Source organism: Conger conger, chromosome 10 (assembly GCF_963514075.1).
Source record: "Conger conger chromosome 10, fConCon1.1, whole genome shotgun sequence".
Lineage (NCBI taxonomy): Eukaryota > Metazoa > Chordata > Actinopteri > Anguilliformes > Congridae > Conger > Conger conger.
The window spans coordinates 17,753,217-17,770,374 of NC_083769.1; the positions used below are offsets into that span (position 1 = coordinate 17,753,217).

The 17,158-nt window shown below is 44.0% G+C and overlaps 1 protein-coding gene across 1 annotated transcript in view; it reads right to left on the reverse strand.

The window, feature by feature from the left end:
- Positions 1-17,158, reverse strand: part of LOC133138811 (receptor-type tyrosine-protein phosphatase gamma-like) — a 291,164-nt gene that overhangs the window by 55,910 nt on the left and 218,096 nt on the right. Inside the window, exons 6-7 of the mRNA XM_061257886.1 lie at positions 9,694-9,760; positions 3,392-3,549 (exon numbers count right to left, since the gene is read on the reverse strand). Of these exons, the coding sequence (XP_061113870.1) occupies positions 3,392-3,549; positions 9,694-9,760 (225 nt within the window). The remainder of the gene's footprint in view (positions 1-3,391; positions 3,550-9,693; positions 9,761-17,158) is intronic.

The window sequence follows — 17,158 nt, forward strand, 5'->3', positions numbered from 1 at the left end:
TTAATGAATTAATGGTTCAGCGTTCTGATCTAGGCTACATATCTGCTACATATAGCTACAAAACCATTAGCATCCCATCTAGCCGATTCTGAGAACATGACTTCAGACATGCTGCTGCTTATTAAACCTAATTGTATCATGCAACAGCCAAAGTGGAGTCGCAGCTGACTTAAGAGGATCGCCATTGGTGATTTTAGCAGATGGACATGGTGGACGGCAAATCGTAGACCTAAGTAATGTCTGTCTGATCCCGGCTATCATCCCGTGCACAACCCTCACCTGATCTTTTCAACAGATCACCAGGGGGCTTATGTAAGACCTGCCAGCTGCCTTTCAAAATCAAAATGGGGGAAAAGAGAGGAGAGGACAGGAGAGGAGAAGAGCAACAGAGGGAAAGAATGAGAGATTTAGCTAGTCGCCATTCACAGGAATGGATACAAGACAAAGGAAAGCACCCGGCCCTGAAAATGTAAAAAATGGGAAGGAAACTAAAGGCAGAGGTGGAAAAACCAGGTTCAAAAAGTCAAAGTCCTCCCCAGTATTTTGTTCTAATCACCTGGATTTGCTCATTAGCACAATTCTTCAGCCAGGAGGCAGAACTAATTAGTGAAATCAACTGTCTGAGTTCAAACACAGGGCAGGACTTTTACTTTCCACCGAAAGGAATCTGTCAGTGAGGGATGACCAGGAGGACAAAAGTGTATAATAACAGGTTTAGTGAGCCTGCTGTTCAAATGTGTATTATTATTTATTTTCAAAACACATGGCCATTTTAAAATGGCCCTGAGCCTCACCAATATACAATATATTGGTGAGGCTCAGGGCCATTTTACACATATGATGACAGAAATGTCCAAGCTCTTTACTCCCAAGGATGCACATTGTGATGCTGACATACTGTAAGAGGCCACACCACAATTTGTGGCAGAAGTTGGAGATCAAGAGGACCAGTTCCAACCAAAAAGAAGATTAAAGCTAATTTTTGAAGAATAATCGGGTAATATACACACATACTAACCCTGGAGGCTTAACATTGCTGTACAAGCTGCTTTGAAGTTACTTGAAATGTATTTTCTTGCTTTGGACTGCAAACCCCCAGAAAGCTCTGATTGAGGTCATCAACTTCTGTAAACACTTCAAACATCCTTTACAGCACGCAAAAACTGGGCCAATCGAAGACATACGCAACCTACAAAAAAACTCCCTTTAAAGCTTAAATCAAAATGCACTTTTTCCGCAATTTAGTCAATTCTTCATACGAGCAGGTCTTAAATATATGTCGTCGTATGCTTTTTATTCCAAAAAATTTATAAAATTTATAAATAATTATATTATTGTATTTGTGTGTATTTTCACAGCAAAGTTTTTTTTCCATCCACTTCCAGGAAAACAAGATTTTATGAGATTTGACATCATTGCGTACCAGCGGGTGTGTATTTAGATCTAATGTCTGTCAGTTTTCCATTCCCCTCCAATCAGTATCCTTTCACTCAGTGGTGTGTATTCATCCCCAAGAGCCATAGGCTATGGAGGCTGCTTCCCCCTCCTAATTTAGCATCAGTCAAATCAACTCCGCGCCCTCCAAAAAATCCCCAGAAGGAGCCATTTCACTCGTGTATACATCATACTGTAGTGCTGCTCTAGCTTGTCTTTAAGCATAAACTCAATCTAAGATGCAAAATGCAGCACTAAAATGTCACCATCAGTCGAAAGTAGGCCTGTCTACTGTACTTTACTGCACTCTGCTAAATATACAGGATTCCATGTGTGTAATTGCAGCAACTGCTTTTTACATGGAAGAGAAGCCTGGAAACAAATCAATTCTCCCTTTCCTGATATCAGCAAGAAGAGTCGATAAAGAGTATTGGGTCATTTAACGGCAGTAGATTAGACCGGCGAACACCTCGCCTGAATCTCGTTTGCCTCCGCTCTGCATTGGCTGCTGTCTCCTCTACAAGAGCACATAATCCAGCTTTCATTATTCACTCCAAACAGGCTGCAACATCCATAAAACACACACTCAACACACACACAAACACACGCACACATACACATACAGTGCACACACACACGCACAAATACAGTACACACGCAACACACACACACGCACACATACACATACAGTGCACACACAGACGCACAAATACAGTACACACACACGCACACATACACATACAGTACACACACACACACACACGCACAAATACAGTACACACACACACACGCACACATACACATACAGTGCACACACACACACACACATACATTACACACGCACACATACAGCACACACATACACACACATGCACACACACACACAGGCACGCACGCACGCGCACACACACACACATATAGTACACACACACACACACACACACACACAGAGTACCCAAACAAAAACACAGTATTTGAGGAGCTACGCAATATCAATACACCACAATCACATAATGAAAGAAACTAAATAACAGGTAAAGATGTCTTGGAAGTCTGCTTGTCAGGATAACAAGTGTGCTATTCTTTTCTGTCACGTATTATTCAATTCCGTTTCATTATCCTTGATGGCAAAGCTGACACACGGCTATGAGCTATCTACCGTTATTCTATTCAACTTTCACACGTCTTTAAAAAGGCAAACAGGCTTAAGGAACCGTAAAAATACCTTCCAAACCGCCGCTCTCTGCATCTTTCAGGATGTACAAGACTGAAAGAAATGAGGCAGACAGGAATGACGGCGTGATGAATGCTAATCGGCAACAACCGGTGAGTGATGAGGGTCGGGGAAAGGGAGGCACCCGCCTAAGGGGAATAAATCTTTAATCCCGCTACACGAAAGTGCAGAGTGACAGTGTCCCATCAGCCAGTTTCCCGCTAAACTCTGCACTAAATCTCAGCCTGGACACCCTCCCGCTCTGCTCCAGGTAAACTCAATTAGGCTAGTTGTGTTTAACATTTCAAATCAGCGCTACTAACCTCCACGTCGTGTGTCTGCAGGCATCCCCTTCAGCCGTACACTACACCGCCTCATTTCACTAATTAGCTTATTATCTAAACCAAGCAGGTAACATAATTAGTGAATTCAGGTGGTGTAGCGCACAGGAGAAGCGAATACCTACAGACACTGCGGCCCGCAGGACGTGGAGTTGAGTATTGGAGCCAGAGACTGCACCAATGTAGTTTGTCCAGAAAGTATTGCTGTCCTAATAAGACAATAACTAAATAAATATTCACTTCATATTTTGACCACAATTGTGCCATTGACGTTACATTGAGAATGGGTCTGATTGACCTACGCTGGAGCCAACCGCAGTGGCGCTAGCGAGCACAGTCTCTCAGCATGAGCAGGAAATGAGCGCGAGAAAAGAAGGCGGGTTTTGGCTCGGTCCACACTCACCTGTCTGTGGGAGATGAACACAGGCCTGCTGAAGATGATCCACTCCACCACCTTGCTGCAGGGCGGTGTGGTCAGGGAGCCGGTGTAGCGGTAATAGCGGCCCAGTGCGGCCGGCAGCAGGTCTCTCAGGATGAAGGGATCCAGCAGAGTTTCCTTCTCTGGGGGAGGGAAAACAAATGCACACACACACACACACACACACACACACACACACACACACACACACACACACACACACACACACACACACACACACACACACACACACACACACACACACACAGTGAGCACTTTATTAGGTATTTATTGGACTATCCATCCATCCATCCATTATCTGAACCCGCTTATCCTGAACAGGGTCGCAGGGGGGCTGGAGCCTATCCCAGGATACATTGGGCGAAAGGCAGGAATACACCCTGGACAGGTCGCCAGTCCATCGCAGGGCACACACACCATTCACTCACACACTCATTCCTACGGGCAATTTAGACTCTCCAATCAGCCTAACCTGCATGTCTTTGGACTGTGGGAGGAAACGGGAGTACCCGGAGGAAACTCACGCAGACACGGGGAGAACATGCAAACTCCGCACAGAGAGGCCCCGGCCGACGGGGATTCGAACCCAGAACCTCCTTGCTGCGAGGCGGCAGTGCTACCCACTGCACCATCCATGCCGCCTATTTATTAGACTATTTTTATTTATGTATTAGGCTTATTGGTCTCTGACTCTGTAGCCTATCCACTTAGAGGTTTGACATGTTGTGTGTTCAGAGATGCTCTTCTGCATAACAGTTGTAATGTGTAGGGCGGCCTGTAGCATAGTGGTTAAGGTACATGACTGGGACACGCAAGGTCGGTGGTTCGATCCCCACCGATTGTAGCCACAATAAGATCTGCCCTTGAGCAAGGCCCTGCATTGCTCCAGGGGAGGATTGTCTCCTGCTTAGTCTAATCAACTGTACATCGCTCTTGATAAGAGCGTCTGCTAAATGCCATTAATGTGTGGTTATTTGTATTACTGTCACCTTCCTGGCAGCTTTGACCTTCTCCTCTGACCTCTCTCATTAACAAAGCATTAACAGAGACTGCTGTCCATGATCAGTAATTTCTGAGATACTCAAATCACCCTGTCTGGCACCAACAATCACATGGTCAAAGATCAAATTTCTTCCCCATTTGGCCTACAAAACAGCTGCACCTCTTGATCATATCTGGATGCTTGTATGTATTTAGTTGCTGCCACATGATTGACTGATTAAATATTTGCATTAACAAGCTGGTGTACAGATAGAGAAACAGTTACCATCAGTACCATCAGTCTGAGTTGTCCTATTAAAGAGTCTTTGAGATTTATGATTAATGCCCTATGTAAAAAAAGGTTATTAGAATAAGTGTACTTTAATGACACTGAACATCTCACACCATTTTTACTGCAGCTATTATGAGCAAAGCACACCCCATCTTTCTAAATAAAGATAAACTGGCCCATCTTGCATGCAAATAAACTTCCCTGAGTGACTGAAACGGTTTGGCCTTTACTTCAGTCCATATTCCAGATCAAACATTTCATTTCTTAGAATTGAATAGCACCCTTGAGATGTGTAAAACACAATGATAGCACACGCTCAATACCCATCCATTTATTTTTTATTACCAAATGGAAGGCTAAGAAACAGATAATGAAAATGGTAATGCTGAAGTCCTGATAAATCCTTTTTTTATGTATTTACTGGATATATCTTTCTAAACACTTTCAAAATGCTTACATTTTAAAAGCCCAAACTAGAGACCTGTTACATAATCAACTAATATGAAATCTGTCTTTCAGTACATTAACGCATACAGTAGATTTAAATAAGCATTCGTCAAATCTTATGAGTCAAAGTCTATTTTGAAGGGGTTGCATTAATTCAGTGAAGTGCAGTTCTTGTTTATTGGATACGCTCAGATGTAACTGAGGGGAACAGACTGGTCAATTTTTTTTCAATCTAGAAAATTATATTCCTATCATTTTCTATCATCAGGCAAAGGCTGAGGAATATGGGTAGCCATGGGAGGGGCATGTCAGACAGAGAAGTCCAGAATCAGCATGAAGCATTCGACACATGTCTAAAACTTGCACAAACAGAAGCACAAACACAGTCCTGAAGTATATATTGCGAATTGTCAGCACAGCTTTCCCACAATCGGTGACCAGACGGTGCTGGATTGGTCGCGTTGCCGTCAGGGTGATGGATGTCTGGCGGTAATGATCCTTTGGAATTTACCGCCACCACAGATGCGTGGACATAACTTTTACTGCCCATTCAGAAAACCCTCTGAAGGAAGCCATTTGCTGAAGCCGTTGGTGACTGGGCAGTAACACTAAGCTTGGAGAGTCTGCTTGGCCTCTCATTCTAGAGACACATTCTAATACTGTGAACTAGATACTGGTATCAATTTACACTATCCAGGGATTTTTGTTTTAAAATGTACCATGACAATTTCCTGACAACCACACTTCAGTCATGGATATACCCAACAGTGTTCAGCAGCACCAGCAGTCTGGTAATTGTATTTTAAATGTCAAGGGTCTGTACGACAGATTTCTGCGTGCTGTTAAAGATTATTAGCGCCGGTGTACCTCTGATGTTGGGGCGCTGTGTATGTTGAGGACCTGAAGCTCAACGGTAATTACTGACTGTAAAGTTAATGAGACAAAAAGACAACGGTCGGGATTCCCGCCGTTTCATGTAGTAATCAATATGAAGAGCATGTGACGAGACAAACTGAATGGATGATTATACACTGTATGAGCGGACATATGTCCTGTTCCCATGGGTAACATGGGCCTAAGCTTCTCCTGAAGCCACTGTATTAATTCTATGGTAGACCAGCACTGGCAAAAACACGGTGAATCAATAGAATCAATCAAAATGGCTGATGTATTTGAGCCACTGTGCCACGGACTTCATGGAAAAGATTTGGTCAAGGATGAATAGTTTCCTCAATGCATTTACTAGAAGTATATAGTTGTAAATGTATTTAATACGTAATATAATAATAATAACAATCACAGTGATGATTATAACTTTAATGGTAGACTGCAGCCATGACCAAGGCACCAGCCTCAGAACTGGATTTGGTCCCCAGATGCTACACTGTAGCTGCCCACTGGTTGTAAGTAACAGTATCTTATACAAATTCAAGAGCCACAGTTAGATATCTATAGAATTGGCTACAGCTTGAGGACACAGTCCAAAATCTCATAATTTACCATCAGACCCCACCTCGATGTCAATAGGCTTTTTGGAAGGGTTGCCAGAAAAAAGCCTGGACTGAGGGTACAAAAATAAGCCTCTGGAGTGTGCTAAATGCCATTGAAACTTGGGGGTGTTTTTTGCCCTGCACAAGAATGGTGGCTCTGGCATCAGAAGGATACATAGAATTTATTCCTTAGGTAGAAACATTTACGAGTAGTCCCTGCCCTACGAAGCATGTAAACCCACATTCCATTAATGTCCTATGGAGAGCCTTGCAGTTTCAGACATATCTCAAGATCAACCAAGAAATGTTTAAGTAATGACAACTTTTGTGCTTTGTAACGGGCATCTTACTGTCCGGGCTTGAACCCCATCGAAAATTTGTCGTTCCACTCAAGATTTCTTCCCAACGGGGAGTTTGTTCTCACCACAGTTAAGAGCTTTTTTCATCCCAATGGGGAGTTTTCTTTATTTTCCTCAATTGTTTGCTTTCTGGCGGTGGCCTGGTTTCTGCCCAATTTTCTTTTCCATTTCCACTATAAAGCATCTTTGTGACAGTATTCTGGAAAAAAAGCTACATATACACGTAAGGGAGTAAATAAATACTAAAAATAAATAATTAGCCCACTTCAGGTCACCAGGCTATCTTGTCGGCTCATACACAGAGGAGGCCATCTTGCCGGCTCATTTCATTACATTACATTACATTACATTACATGTCATTTGGCTGACTCTTGGGGACTTACAGTTGATTAGACGAAGCAGGAGACAATTGACAATCCTGCCCTGGAGCAATTTTAGGGTTAATGGTCTTGCTCAAGGGCCCAATGGCTGTGTAGATCTTATTGTGGCTATCGAACCACTGACCTTGTGGGTCCCAATCATGTACCTTAACCATGATGCTACACCCTGCCCCCAGGCTCATACACGGGCCATCTTGCCGGCTCATACACGGAGGAGGCCATCTTGGCTCATACACGGAGGAAGCCATCTTGCCAGCTCATACTTCGAGGAGGCCATCTTGCCGGCTCATACACGGAGGAGGCCATCTTGGCTCATACTTGGAGGAGGCCATCTTGGCTCATACTTGGAGGAGGCCATCTTGGCTCATACACGGAAGAGGCCGTGCATCCACTCACACTCCTCGGGGCCTTCGATTATGCCCTCATTAAACCCCTTCGCATGGTTAATTTTACATCCCCCGTTATTGCCGCTCAAGCGCCCAAGGCCTCCAAAGCCAAACAATTAATTCAGGAACCAATTTTTGTTCTGATGCACGGCTATCAACAAGCCTTTAAAAACCTGGGACTGGGAAGCCAATACCTGCTCTGATGGATTAGGCTGTGCTGGGGCACAATGAAGAACAAACGCCACGATTGCTTTTCTGCAAACACAGCACTAAAGTTTGCAGTTTTACGCTTAAGGATCTTTGGATTTAAAAAATAAGGTTAACTGTGGATAAAAAAAAAAGGAAACTAGAACAGACTTCCCATAAATTTCAGGTTGTAGAACCTGAAGCGCAATTAAACATATGATGCCCAATTTCGCTGTGGCTAGTTATAGGACCACTAGTGAGTTTTGAATAGTTGTCTTCAGAGACGTTATTGACTTAAATGCAGGCTGCTTTGTTTAAGACAGGGCATTTGCTTGTGGGGGAGGAAGTTTAATTTAATGTACGAAACTGCTGTACAACTTCATCTCGCATGGAATCCTCCAGAAACAGGAGACAAACAACCTGAGGTTTTCATCTGGGTCTTTCTCGAATAAACAAAAAGAAGCTATATTCAGGAGTGAGTCATCCGGAACTGGGCTAAATGATATGCGATTTATATATGACTTTCATTACATTTTTAATTAAGTGAAATAACAGCACCCTCTGATATTTGTTTCTTTCAGCAATTCTATAGGGAGTAACATAAATTTGGAAGTGGGCGCCCTGTATATAGATTATCATCTATACGTGCAGTACAAATTTGTCATAAGCACTGCTCAACACTTTTAAAAGCATTACTTAGCAATTCAGAAATGCTTAGGCACTGTAAACGATGACAAATGATGTGAGTCACATTGTAAGTCATGCAAATGGCACAAATGTGCATTTATTGCAATAATTCCTTTTGAATATTCATGTAGCGTTTCTGAAGATGATATACAGTATATACAGTTTTAAGAAGAAATTTTATTGCTGTTACAAAGGGCTGTTCACAAAAAAGTGTTACCAAGGTTTGCAACTATGAAAGTCCCCCTTGAACCAAAGAATATAGTTTTTGGGGAGAGATCCGTCACCCTTTGATGTTTACAAAAGCACATCACAGGCCACCTGCTCTAAATGCAGTGTGGACTGTGTGCATGCGATTCAGATTCACGAGCAATGCAGAATGATTGATCTCACGTACTGGATTTGCTTGCTATCCTATTGAAGCAAACCTGTCATAGATTATTTTCCACATTTGCATGACTCATGGCAGACTAACCAGGCCAGCTTGCTCTGCTGTAAAATTCAGCTATTCCAGCTTGAATATTGAGCTGGTCTGTTCAAATTAAGCTGTTCATAAGTTGGTCTAGTTGAGTATGAGCTGCTCAACCAGCTAGTGCTGGTAACTTGTCTGAGCTTGTAGTTGGTCAAAACATACAGTAGCTTGAGCGGGTCAAACCATGTCAAGCTGGGAGCGGGTCTGAACCGGTCAACCAGCTAAACCATATCAAGCTGGGAGCTGGCCTGAACTGCTCAACCAGCTAAACCATATCAAGCTGGGAGAGGGTATGAACTGGTCAACCAGCTAAGCCATGTCAAGCTGGGAGCTGGCCTGAACTGGTCAACCAGCTACCAGCTGTTTCAAAACCTAGTTTTTTTTCAGCAGGGTAGAGTGGGGACACAATGAGTGACAGAGGACAGATAAGAGCACGGGGGAACAAGAGCGAAGTGATTGAGGAGCAGAGAGAACAGGAGAGAGAGAAAGGAGGGGGAAGCAAAGACAGGGAGTGGAAGGCAGGGAGACAGAGAGAGGAGGTGGGGGGGGATCTGATAGCGCTGGGCTAAACGTGCGCCGCCTCACTCACCGTGATGAACCACGCCCCTCAGGCCAGCGATGATGGGGCCCACCGCTGGGTTGTCCTTCAGCCCGACCTGCGGAAGAGTGACAAACGACACCTCAGATCTGCCGTGACATCACACAGCCAGAGAATAATATTTAATATTGCGCTCTCTAAACCCCAAAACACAGCTGAACTCGGTGGAAGGGGCGGCATTAATGGAAGTACGGTCCCACTCCGAGGCAGCGGCAAAACCATATAATATGTTCAGGTCCTTTGTCTTCTTCGAGCCCCGCACATGAGCAATGAGGCAGCAGACTCCCCCGGCGGGGTGTAATGTGTGCACTTATGACATCGCAGCCAGTGATAATGCAAGGCTCCAGCTCCAAGTCTCCAACCCGGGTCCTGGAGAGCGACCGGGTCTGCTGGTTTTCGTTTCACTTATTTAATCATTTAAAGCAAATTACAGTGATTACAGTGTGGCACAAATGGATAACATTCAAAAGAAAAAAAATCAAGCACTCATTTCATAATTACAGGCATCACTGGATTCTAGAACCTTCTTGCTGCATTATATATGAAAATCCCTATATAAAACCTTTTTAAAATGAACACTGACCACGTTGTTTGCTACAGAGTAGTCTCTGAGCCCTGAGAATTTGTAAAGTGTAAATTAGAATTGTAAATCAGTAGGTCAGATCCAAATGTTTGCATACACTGTAAGGTCATTCCCCTGCTATAACTACATCTGTACTGAGGGCCCCTATGTCAAAACTACCCACCCAAGCACTTTCCCCAGTTTTCATTTTGACAGAGAAGAACCCTGGGTGCCTCTAAAAGACTACAAAACCGTATTACCACATCAGACTTAAAATTTTCAGAGAATTAAGAGCTCCCAATGGACAGGGCTACAAAACAGCAGCTCGTAAAATCGATATATAAAAAGAGGCAGAGTGGATTTTAGAGCCAACCGCTCTGCACAAATCTGCTTCAAGGTCATAAATGCCGGACATGGCCGGAGTGTTGATATATGAAAAAGGGTTAAAAGAAAAAAAAAAGAAAAAGAAAGAAAAAAAAAAAGGGGCCCAGCCTCAAGCTCTCACCATTCTGAATTATAAGAGACAAAAATGGCTCCTTCCTGTTGCTCCTCTGCAGTTAGGCCTCTTTGGGGGTAGAGTAAACTTGCCCGGAAGGCTGAACTGGGCTGAAATTTTGAGGGACCCTTGAGACCAATGTCAGCGGTCTAGCAGGTGCAGAGAAGGGAGCTCTGCTGGCCTTGGGCCTTTCTGCAGGGGCGCGCAGAGGTAACTCCTGCTCCTAGTCGCCCCCCTGACGCTGCTCCTTTCTCATGTAGCCTGAATGCAGCAAACAAACATCTCCCATAAGCCCTGCAGCCACACACTCAGAGACCGGTCTCCTCGCTCCGGAAATGAAAAAGAGGAGGCCTTCAAAGCCAGGGGCCTGCTGTAATTCAGGGCAGTGACTGAAGAGAAAGGTGATGTTCCACGGCAAAACGGAAAGTGCTGTTGTGGGCCACTGTGGTCCGCTGGAAAACAAACAACACGCGTGTGCGCGCACACACACACGCATGCGCACACTCACACACACACACACACGCTCAAACAGATTCCCAAAGAGATACACACACACGTACATACGTACAAAAGTATACACACACAGACACAAACACAAAATATGCACACACACACACAGACTCCCAGACATACACACATACACACATACACACATAAAAATGCACACACACAGACACACACACACACACATACATACATAAATACATACATACATGTAGACACACAGACAGAGACACACACACACACAGACACACAGACACATACAGACACACAGATATATGCACACGCACACACGTCAGGTTTAGCTGTTTCTGCTCAGGGCTCCAGGGTATGGCTTTTCATTAAAAGCATCTGTAAGGGTGGATGGGGGGCAGGTGTGAGCTGACGTAATTTGGACAACGCTGGAGGAGATGAATTAAAGCCTGGTGACTGAGAGGAGCTCTGATTGACAGAGAACACGAATGCTTGCCCATCCACACATCCCACTGTTCACACAAGCAAGTTTCAGTTTCCTGTGTCCTGCAAATCACAAACCAGGAAAGGAGCTCATTTTAACAATCTGCACTGGACTCAATATAACACAATAACAACAAAAGAAAACAGCATGGTCAGAACAGGTTGTTCAATCCTTCTTGGCTCATTATTTTCCCACAGGCCAGAGCAGGGGTCTGTAACCTTGGTCCGTGGGGTCTGCAGGACGTGCTGGTTTCTGTCGTACACAGCACTTAATTGATTTGTTAAGGCAGCTGATTACACAGTTAACTCACTTTATGGGGATCCCTGGGTCTGAAATGGGTGTCTGAAAGAGGGAAAACAAAACTGTCCCTGCGCTGGACTCGATCACCCAGAGGGCCTCTTACTGCATGCCCTGGCCACTTCGCATTTTCACAATTAGTCTGTTAAGGCTGAACTTCACCCAGACCATATGGCTGCTAGGGTCTGTTCAGCTTCACACCAGCGGGCCTGGCGAATTAGTCACAGAAGCACAGACCAGGATAAATGCAGTACACACACACACACACACACACACACACAGACACATCACACACGCTGACCACCTAAACATTCAACTCCCAAACGTTAACCCCTTGCCCAGCGCCGAAATGCAATAGCCAGAAGGTTCCAGAAAAGAATAAAGGCGTGAGAGGGGCCTTTAACCGCCGCTTCCCGCCGAAGACGCTTGGGTTAATAATTCAGTTTGGCGCGCGATGGGCTGCTAATTGCTGTAAACGATCAGGCTGTCAGGATGCGGGGGGAACGTTTAAAGGTTCGAACGGCGGTGAGTTCCCCGCTCGCCGGCTGAGGAGGCCTGCGCTTCCGCACCTGTGCTCCCAATCAGCTTTCCGGGGATCGCTGAAGAACGACCCTGTCACCCCCGCACCGGGCCTGCGATTTATGGCCATGGCAGGCGAACAATACCCGCACAATAAAAATAGCCACGACTGCTTAAAGCATCGGTTAAAGCACAGCGCTGCGCCTAAAGAAGTGCTTTAGCTGAATTATTTTACTGCTGGTTTACATAAGAATGGCTCACGGTGGTAAATAGGGCAACCAGCGAAGGAAAGAGCAGGTGAGACACAAGAGCAGGCTGTTCCTACCCCCTGAATTACAGACATAGGTATTTAAAGTTAATTAAAAAATGTACCCTTTTTTAACACAAGCTTCTTAAAATGAACCTGCCCATTCTAGTGACAGGAGACACGTGTATGGTAATGAATGAAGATGCTTTGACATGTTTACTGTGTCTCTAGTACAATGATCCTCACTCCTGGAGAGCCGCAGGGTTTGCTGGTTTTTGTTTTCGCCTTAATATTAGCAACCGATTCAGACCCATGAAACCAGGTGAGGTAAGTTATCTGTGTGATTGACTGTTTTTATTGATCAATTAAGTGCTGAGTAACAATAAAACCCAGCAAACCCAGCAGCTCTCCAGGACCAAGGGCCAGATGTATCCAGAGGTGAGTAGAGTATCCAACAACTGTAATCGAGTACTGCTACTTTAAAATAACAATTACTCAAGTAAGAGTAAGAGTAGACATCCAAAAAACTACTGGAGTAAGATTGAGAACTGAAAAACATACTCAAGTACTGAGTTTAGGCTATAGGATCTGATTTAATAAGCAGTGCAATGGCTACAGAACTGCAGAATCACAGCGGGATATAGCATATATACAGCAAGACCAAAATAATTAAAATGTCCAAAAAATAAAATTTTAAAATGCATTTCAAATAAAATAGTAATAAACAAAATATAGTCACAGCGAGCAGTTTACGAGGCATTTATTAGACTTATTTTTTAGACTCAGCTGCTGTAGCCTATCTACTAAGAGTTATGATGCGTTGTGTGTTCTGAGATGCTCTTCTGCATACCACAGTTGTAATGTGTGGTCATTTGCATTGCTGTCACCTTCCTCTCAGCTTCAACCAGACTGGCCCTTCTCTTCTGACCTCTCATTCAATGGTAAATGTCTGAATTTATATAGCGCCTTTATCCAGATGGACTATATGGTGTTGCCTAGATAATCTGCATTTCTGGATTGTTCTTCCTCTGTGCAATTTTGACGATTGATGACATCATCGTATTCTTTTCGTTTCAGGCACCTGAGATTGAAGAATTGACACTAAGAATAAGAGAAAGTGTGAGCTGCTTGACGAATATGTTTTACCTGATATCACTCCTAAGTAAGCTCTTAAGAGTTTCTTAAGTGTAATTCTTAAGATGTTTGATACATACAACCCCAGGAGTGAGGACCACTGCTGTAGTACATGCAGCTGAAGCTATGCTTCAGCTGTGGCATATTGGCGTCAGCTCTATCCATCTCTGACCGAGTACATTTTATCCCTTCCAGACTTGCACAGATTTTGTTAGAGTTGATTTACCTTTGAACATTTTACAGCGCGGTCTTTCACAAGTTCATGTGCGTCTGCTGTATGCCAGGTGGAAAGCCTCTTACCGTGAAGAGTCGTGCGCCAAACTCTAATGATTTCTTCAATTAGCTGCACCTGCCGTTTTGTCAGTGCCCGTCTCTCGGAATTAACATAGTAACTGTTCCAGAAATCCGTGGGACTCTCTCAACAGTCTAAGCTACAGCGCGATGCTGATCAACCTGCGAAGGAAGATCTGGCAACCGCAATCTATTTTGATTAAGATGAGGCGGCGGATAATAGAGACATTGGTCTCTATGACCAATCCGTCAAACTGACATCGCAGATGGAATTAATGGACTTCACATAGCTGTCGCTAGTGTGTATGCAGGTCCACATGCTAACATGCACACGGTAAGCAGCTCCAGATGTTCCTGGTCACTAGTGCCTTAATTTCTCTCCAGAGCTTGTTACCAATACTTAGATCAATTTATACATTCTTTCTGATGAAAGTTGCTTGCAGTTCTTTAAAATGTTGATTAGAATTTTGCTTTAAATTGCCTGTGTTTTTTTTCCCTCCCGTTTTGAGGAAAATGAGATTGCTGCTCTATCCTGCTGGGAATCAGAAAATCTACAAAGAGAGAAAGCAGATTTTTAAGGTTATCACTTCCCTCTTTAACTTGCGCTTTCTCTGTGATAACGGCTCCTGGAGGACACATCGGCTTCTGCTGGCAGCCCCCGACGGCCGGGGGCAACAAAGCCAATCTCACTCCCCGCGCCAGCAGGTCAGGGGGGTCAATGAATGTGAGTGAAGGAGTGCGATTGAGTGAGGAGGTGTGAGTGTGCGTGTGCTAGTGAATATGAGTGCGTCTCTGAGGGTGTATGTGTGTGAGCACTAGTGAATATGAGTGTGTCTCTGAGGGTGTATGTGTGTGTGAGCACTCGTGAATATGAGTGTGTCTCTGAGGGTGTATGTGTGTGTGAGCACTCGTGAATATGAGTGTGTCTCTGAGGGTGTATGTGTGTGCGAGCACTAGTGAATATGAGTGTGTCTCTGAGGGTGTATGTGTGTGTGAGCACTAGTGAATATGAGTTTGTCTCTGAGGGTGTATGTGTGTGTGAGCACTAGTGGATATGAGTGTGTCTGTGGGAGTGTATGTGTGTGTGAGCACTAGTGAATATGAGTGTGTCTGTGGGAGTGTATGTGTGTGTGAGCACTAGTGAATATCAGTGTGAGTATATGTGAGCGCTAGTGAATATCAGTGTGAGTATATGTGAGTGCTAGTGAATATCAGTGTGAGTATATGTGAGTGCTAGTGAATATCAGTGAGTATATGTGAGTGCTAGTGAATATCAGTGTGAGTATATGTGAGTGCTTGTGAATATCAGTGTGAGTATATGTGAGTGCTAGTGGATATCAGTGTGAGTATATGTGAGTGCTAGTGAATATCAGTGTGAGTATATGTGAGTGCTAGTGAATATCAGTGTGAGTATATGTGAGTGCTAGTGAATATCAGTGTGAGTATATGTGAGTGCTAGTGAATATCTGTGTGAGTATATGTGAGTGCTAGTGAATATCAGTGTGAGTATATGTGAGTGCTAGTGGATATCAGTGTGAGTATATGTGAGTGCTAGTGAATATCTGTGTGAGTATATGTGAGTGCTAGTGAATATCAGTGTGAGTATATGTGAGTGCTAGTGAATATCAGTGTGAGTATATGTGAGTGCTAGTGAATATCAGTGTGAGTGGATGTGAGTGCTAATGAATATCAGTGTGAGTATATGTGAGTGCTAGTGAATATCAGTGTGAGTATATGTGAGTGCTAGTGAATATCTGTGTGAGTATATGTGAGTGCTAGTGAATATCAGTGTGAGTATATGTGAGTGCTAGTGAATATCAGTGTGAGTATATGTGAGTGCTAGTGAATATCAGTGTGAGTATATGTGAGTGCTAGTGGATATCAGTGTGAGTATATGTGAGTGCTAGTGAATATCTGTGTGAGTATATGTGAGTGCTAGTGAATATCAGTGTGAGTATATGTGAGTGCTAGTGAATATCAGTGTGAGTATATGTGAGTGCTAGTGAATATCAGTGTGAGTATATGTGAGTGCTAGTGGATATCAATGTGAGTATATGTGAGTGCTAGTGAATATCTGTGTGAGTATATGTGAGTGCTAGTGAATATCAGTGTGAGTATATGTGAGTGCTAGTGAATATCAGTGTGAGTATATGTGAGTGCTAGTTCTCAATAGTTGAATCCAAAATACTGTGGGGCGTCCCTGTGGTCAAGGAAAGCCTGGTTATTGAGCTCTTCTCCAGATACTCAGCTACTGGCTCCAGTGCTGCTTGGCAGCTGCTACATTCCTGTTTTCATTGGCCTCCCCTGCATTTATTTATTTATTTATTTGTTTATTTATTTATTTATTTACAGCGGAAGTTGAGTTCGCCGATGTCCCATTGCTGAAGATTCCAGGGAACTTAAGACACTAATGACTGGGTCATTTCCATTGGCACAAAAACATTCTCTTGGACTTCCTCAGGGGGCTAAATGTTATTTCTATTTTCACCCCTCCCTACTTGTCATTACGAAGGCCAGTTTATAGTCCACCGTCAGTGTAAGCGTTTGTGAAAGTTGTATTGTCACCCGACGTTGTCTGTGGCGGTCACCCTCGCAAAAATATAGGGATGCACTACACTCGCTAAAAGTACAAATTAAACGTTGTTGCGATCAGTTGCACGTCACCGGTTGCAACAACGTTGTCCCTGGACTATAAACTGGCCTTTAACTGGTAAATTTCTGGGCTGTAACAGAATCCCAGTCTAGGCGACCGAGCTGAGCAAGAGCTCCATCAAAGCCAGCAGAAGCGGGAGGGCCATCGCCATCATCCATATTTAACGGGGCCAGGAGCCGGGAGGGCGATCGCGTTCATTCATATTTAACGGGCTTTTAACCAGGCCGTCACACGAGCCTCCTTTCCACACTCCGCTTACTTTTTAAACAGCTCTCCGCGTATTAATGGTTACAAGCCGG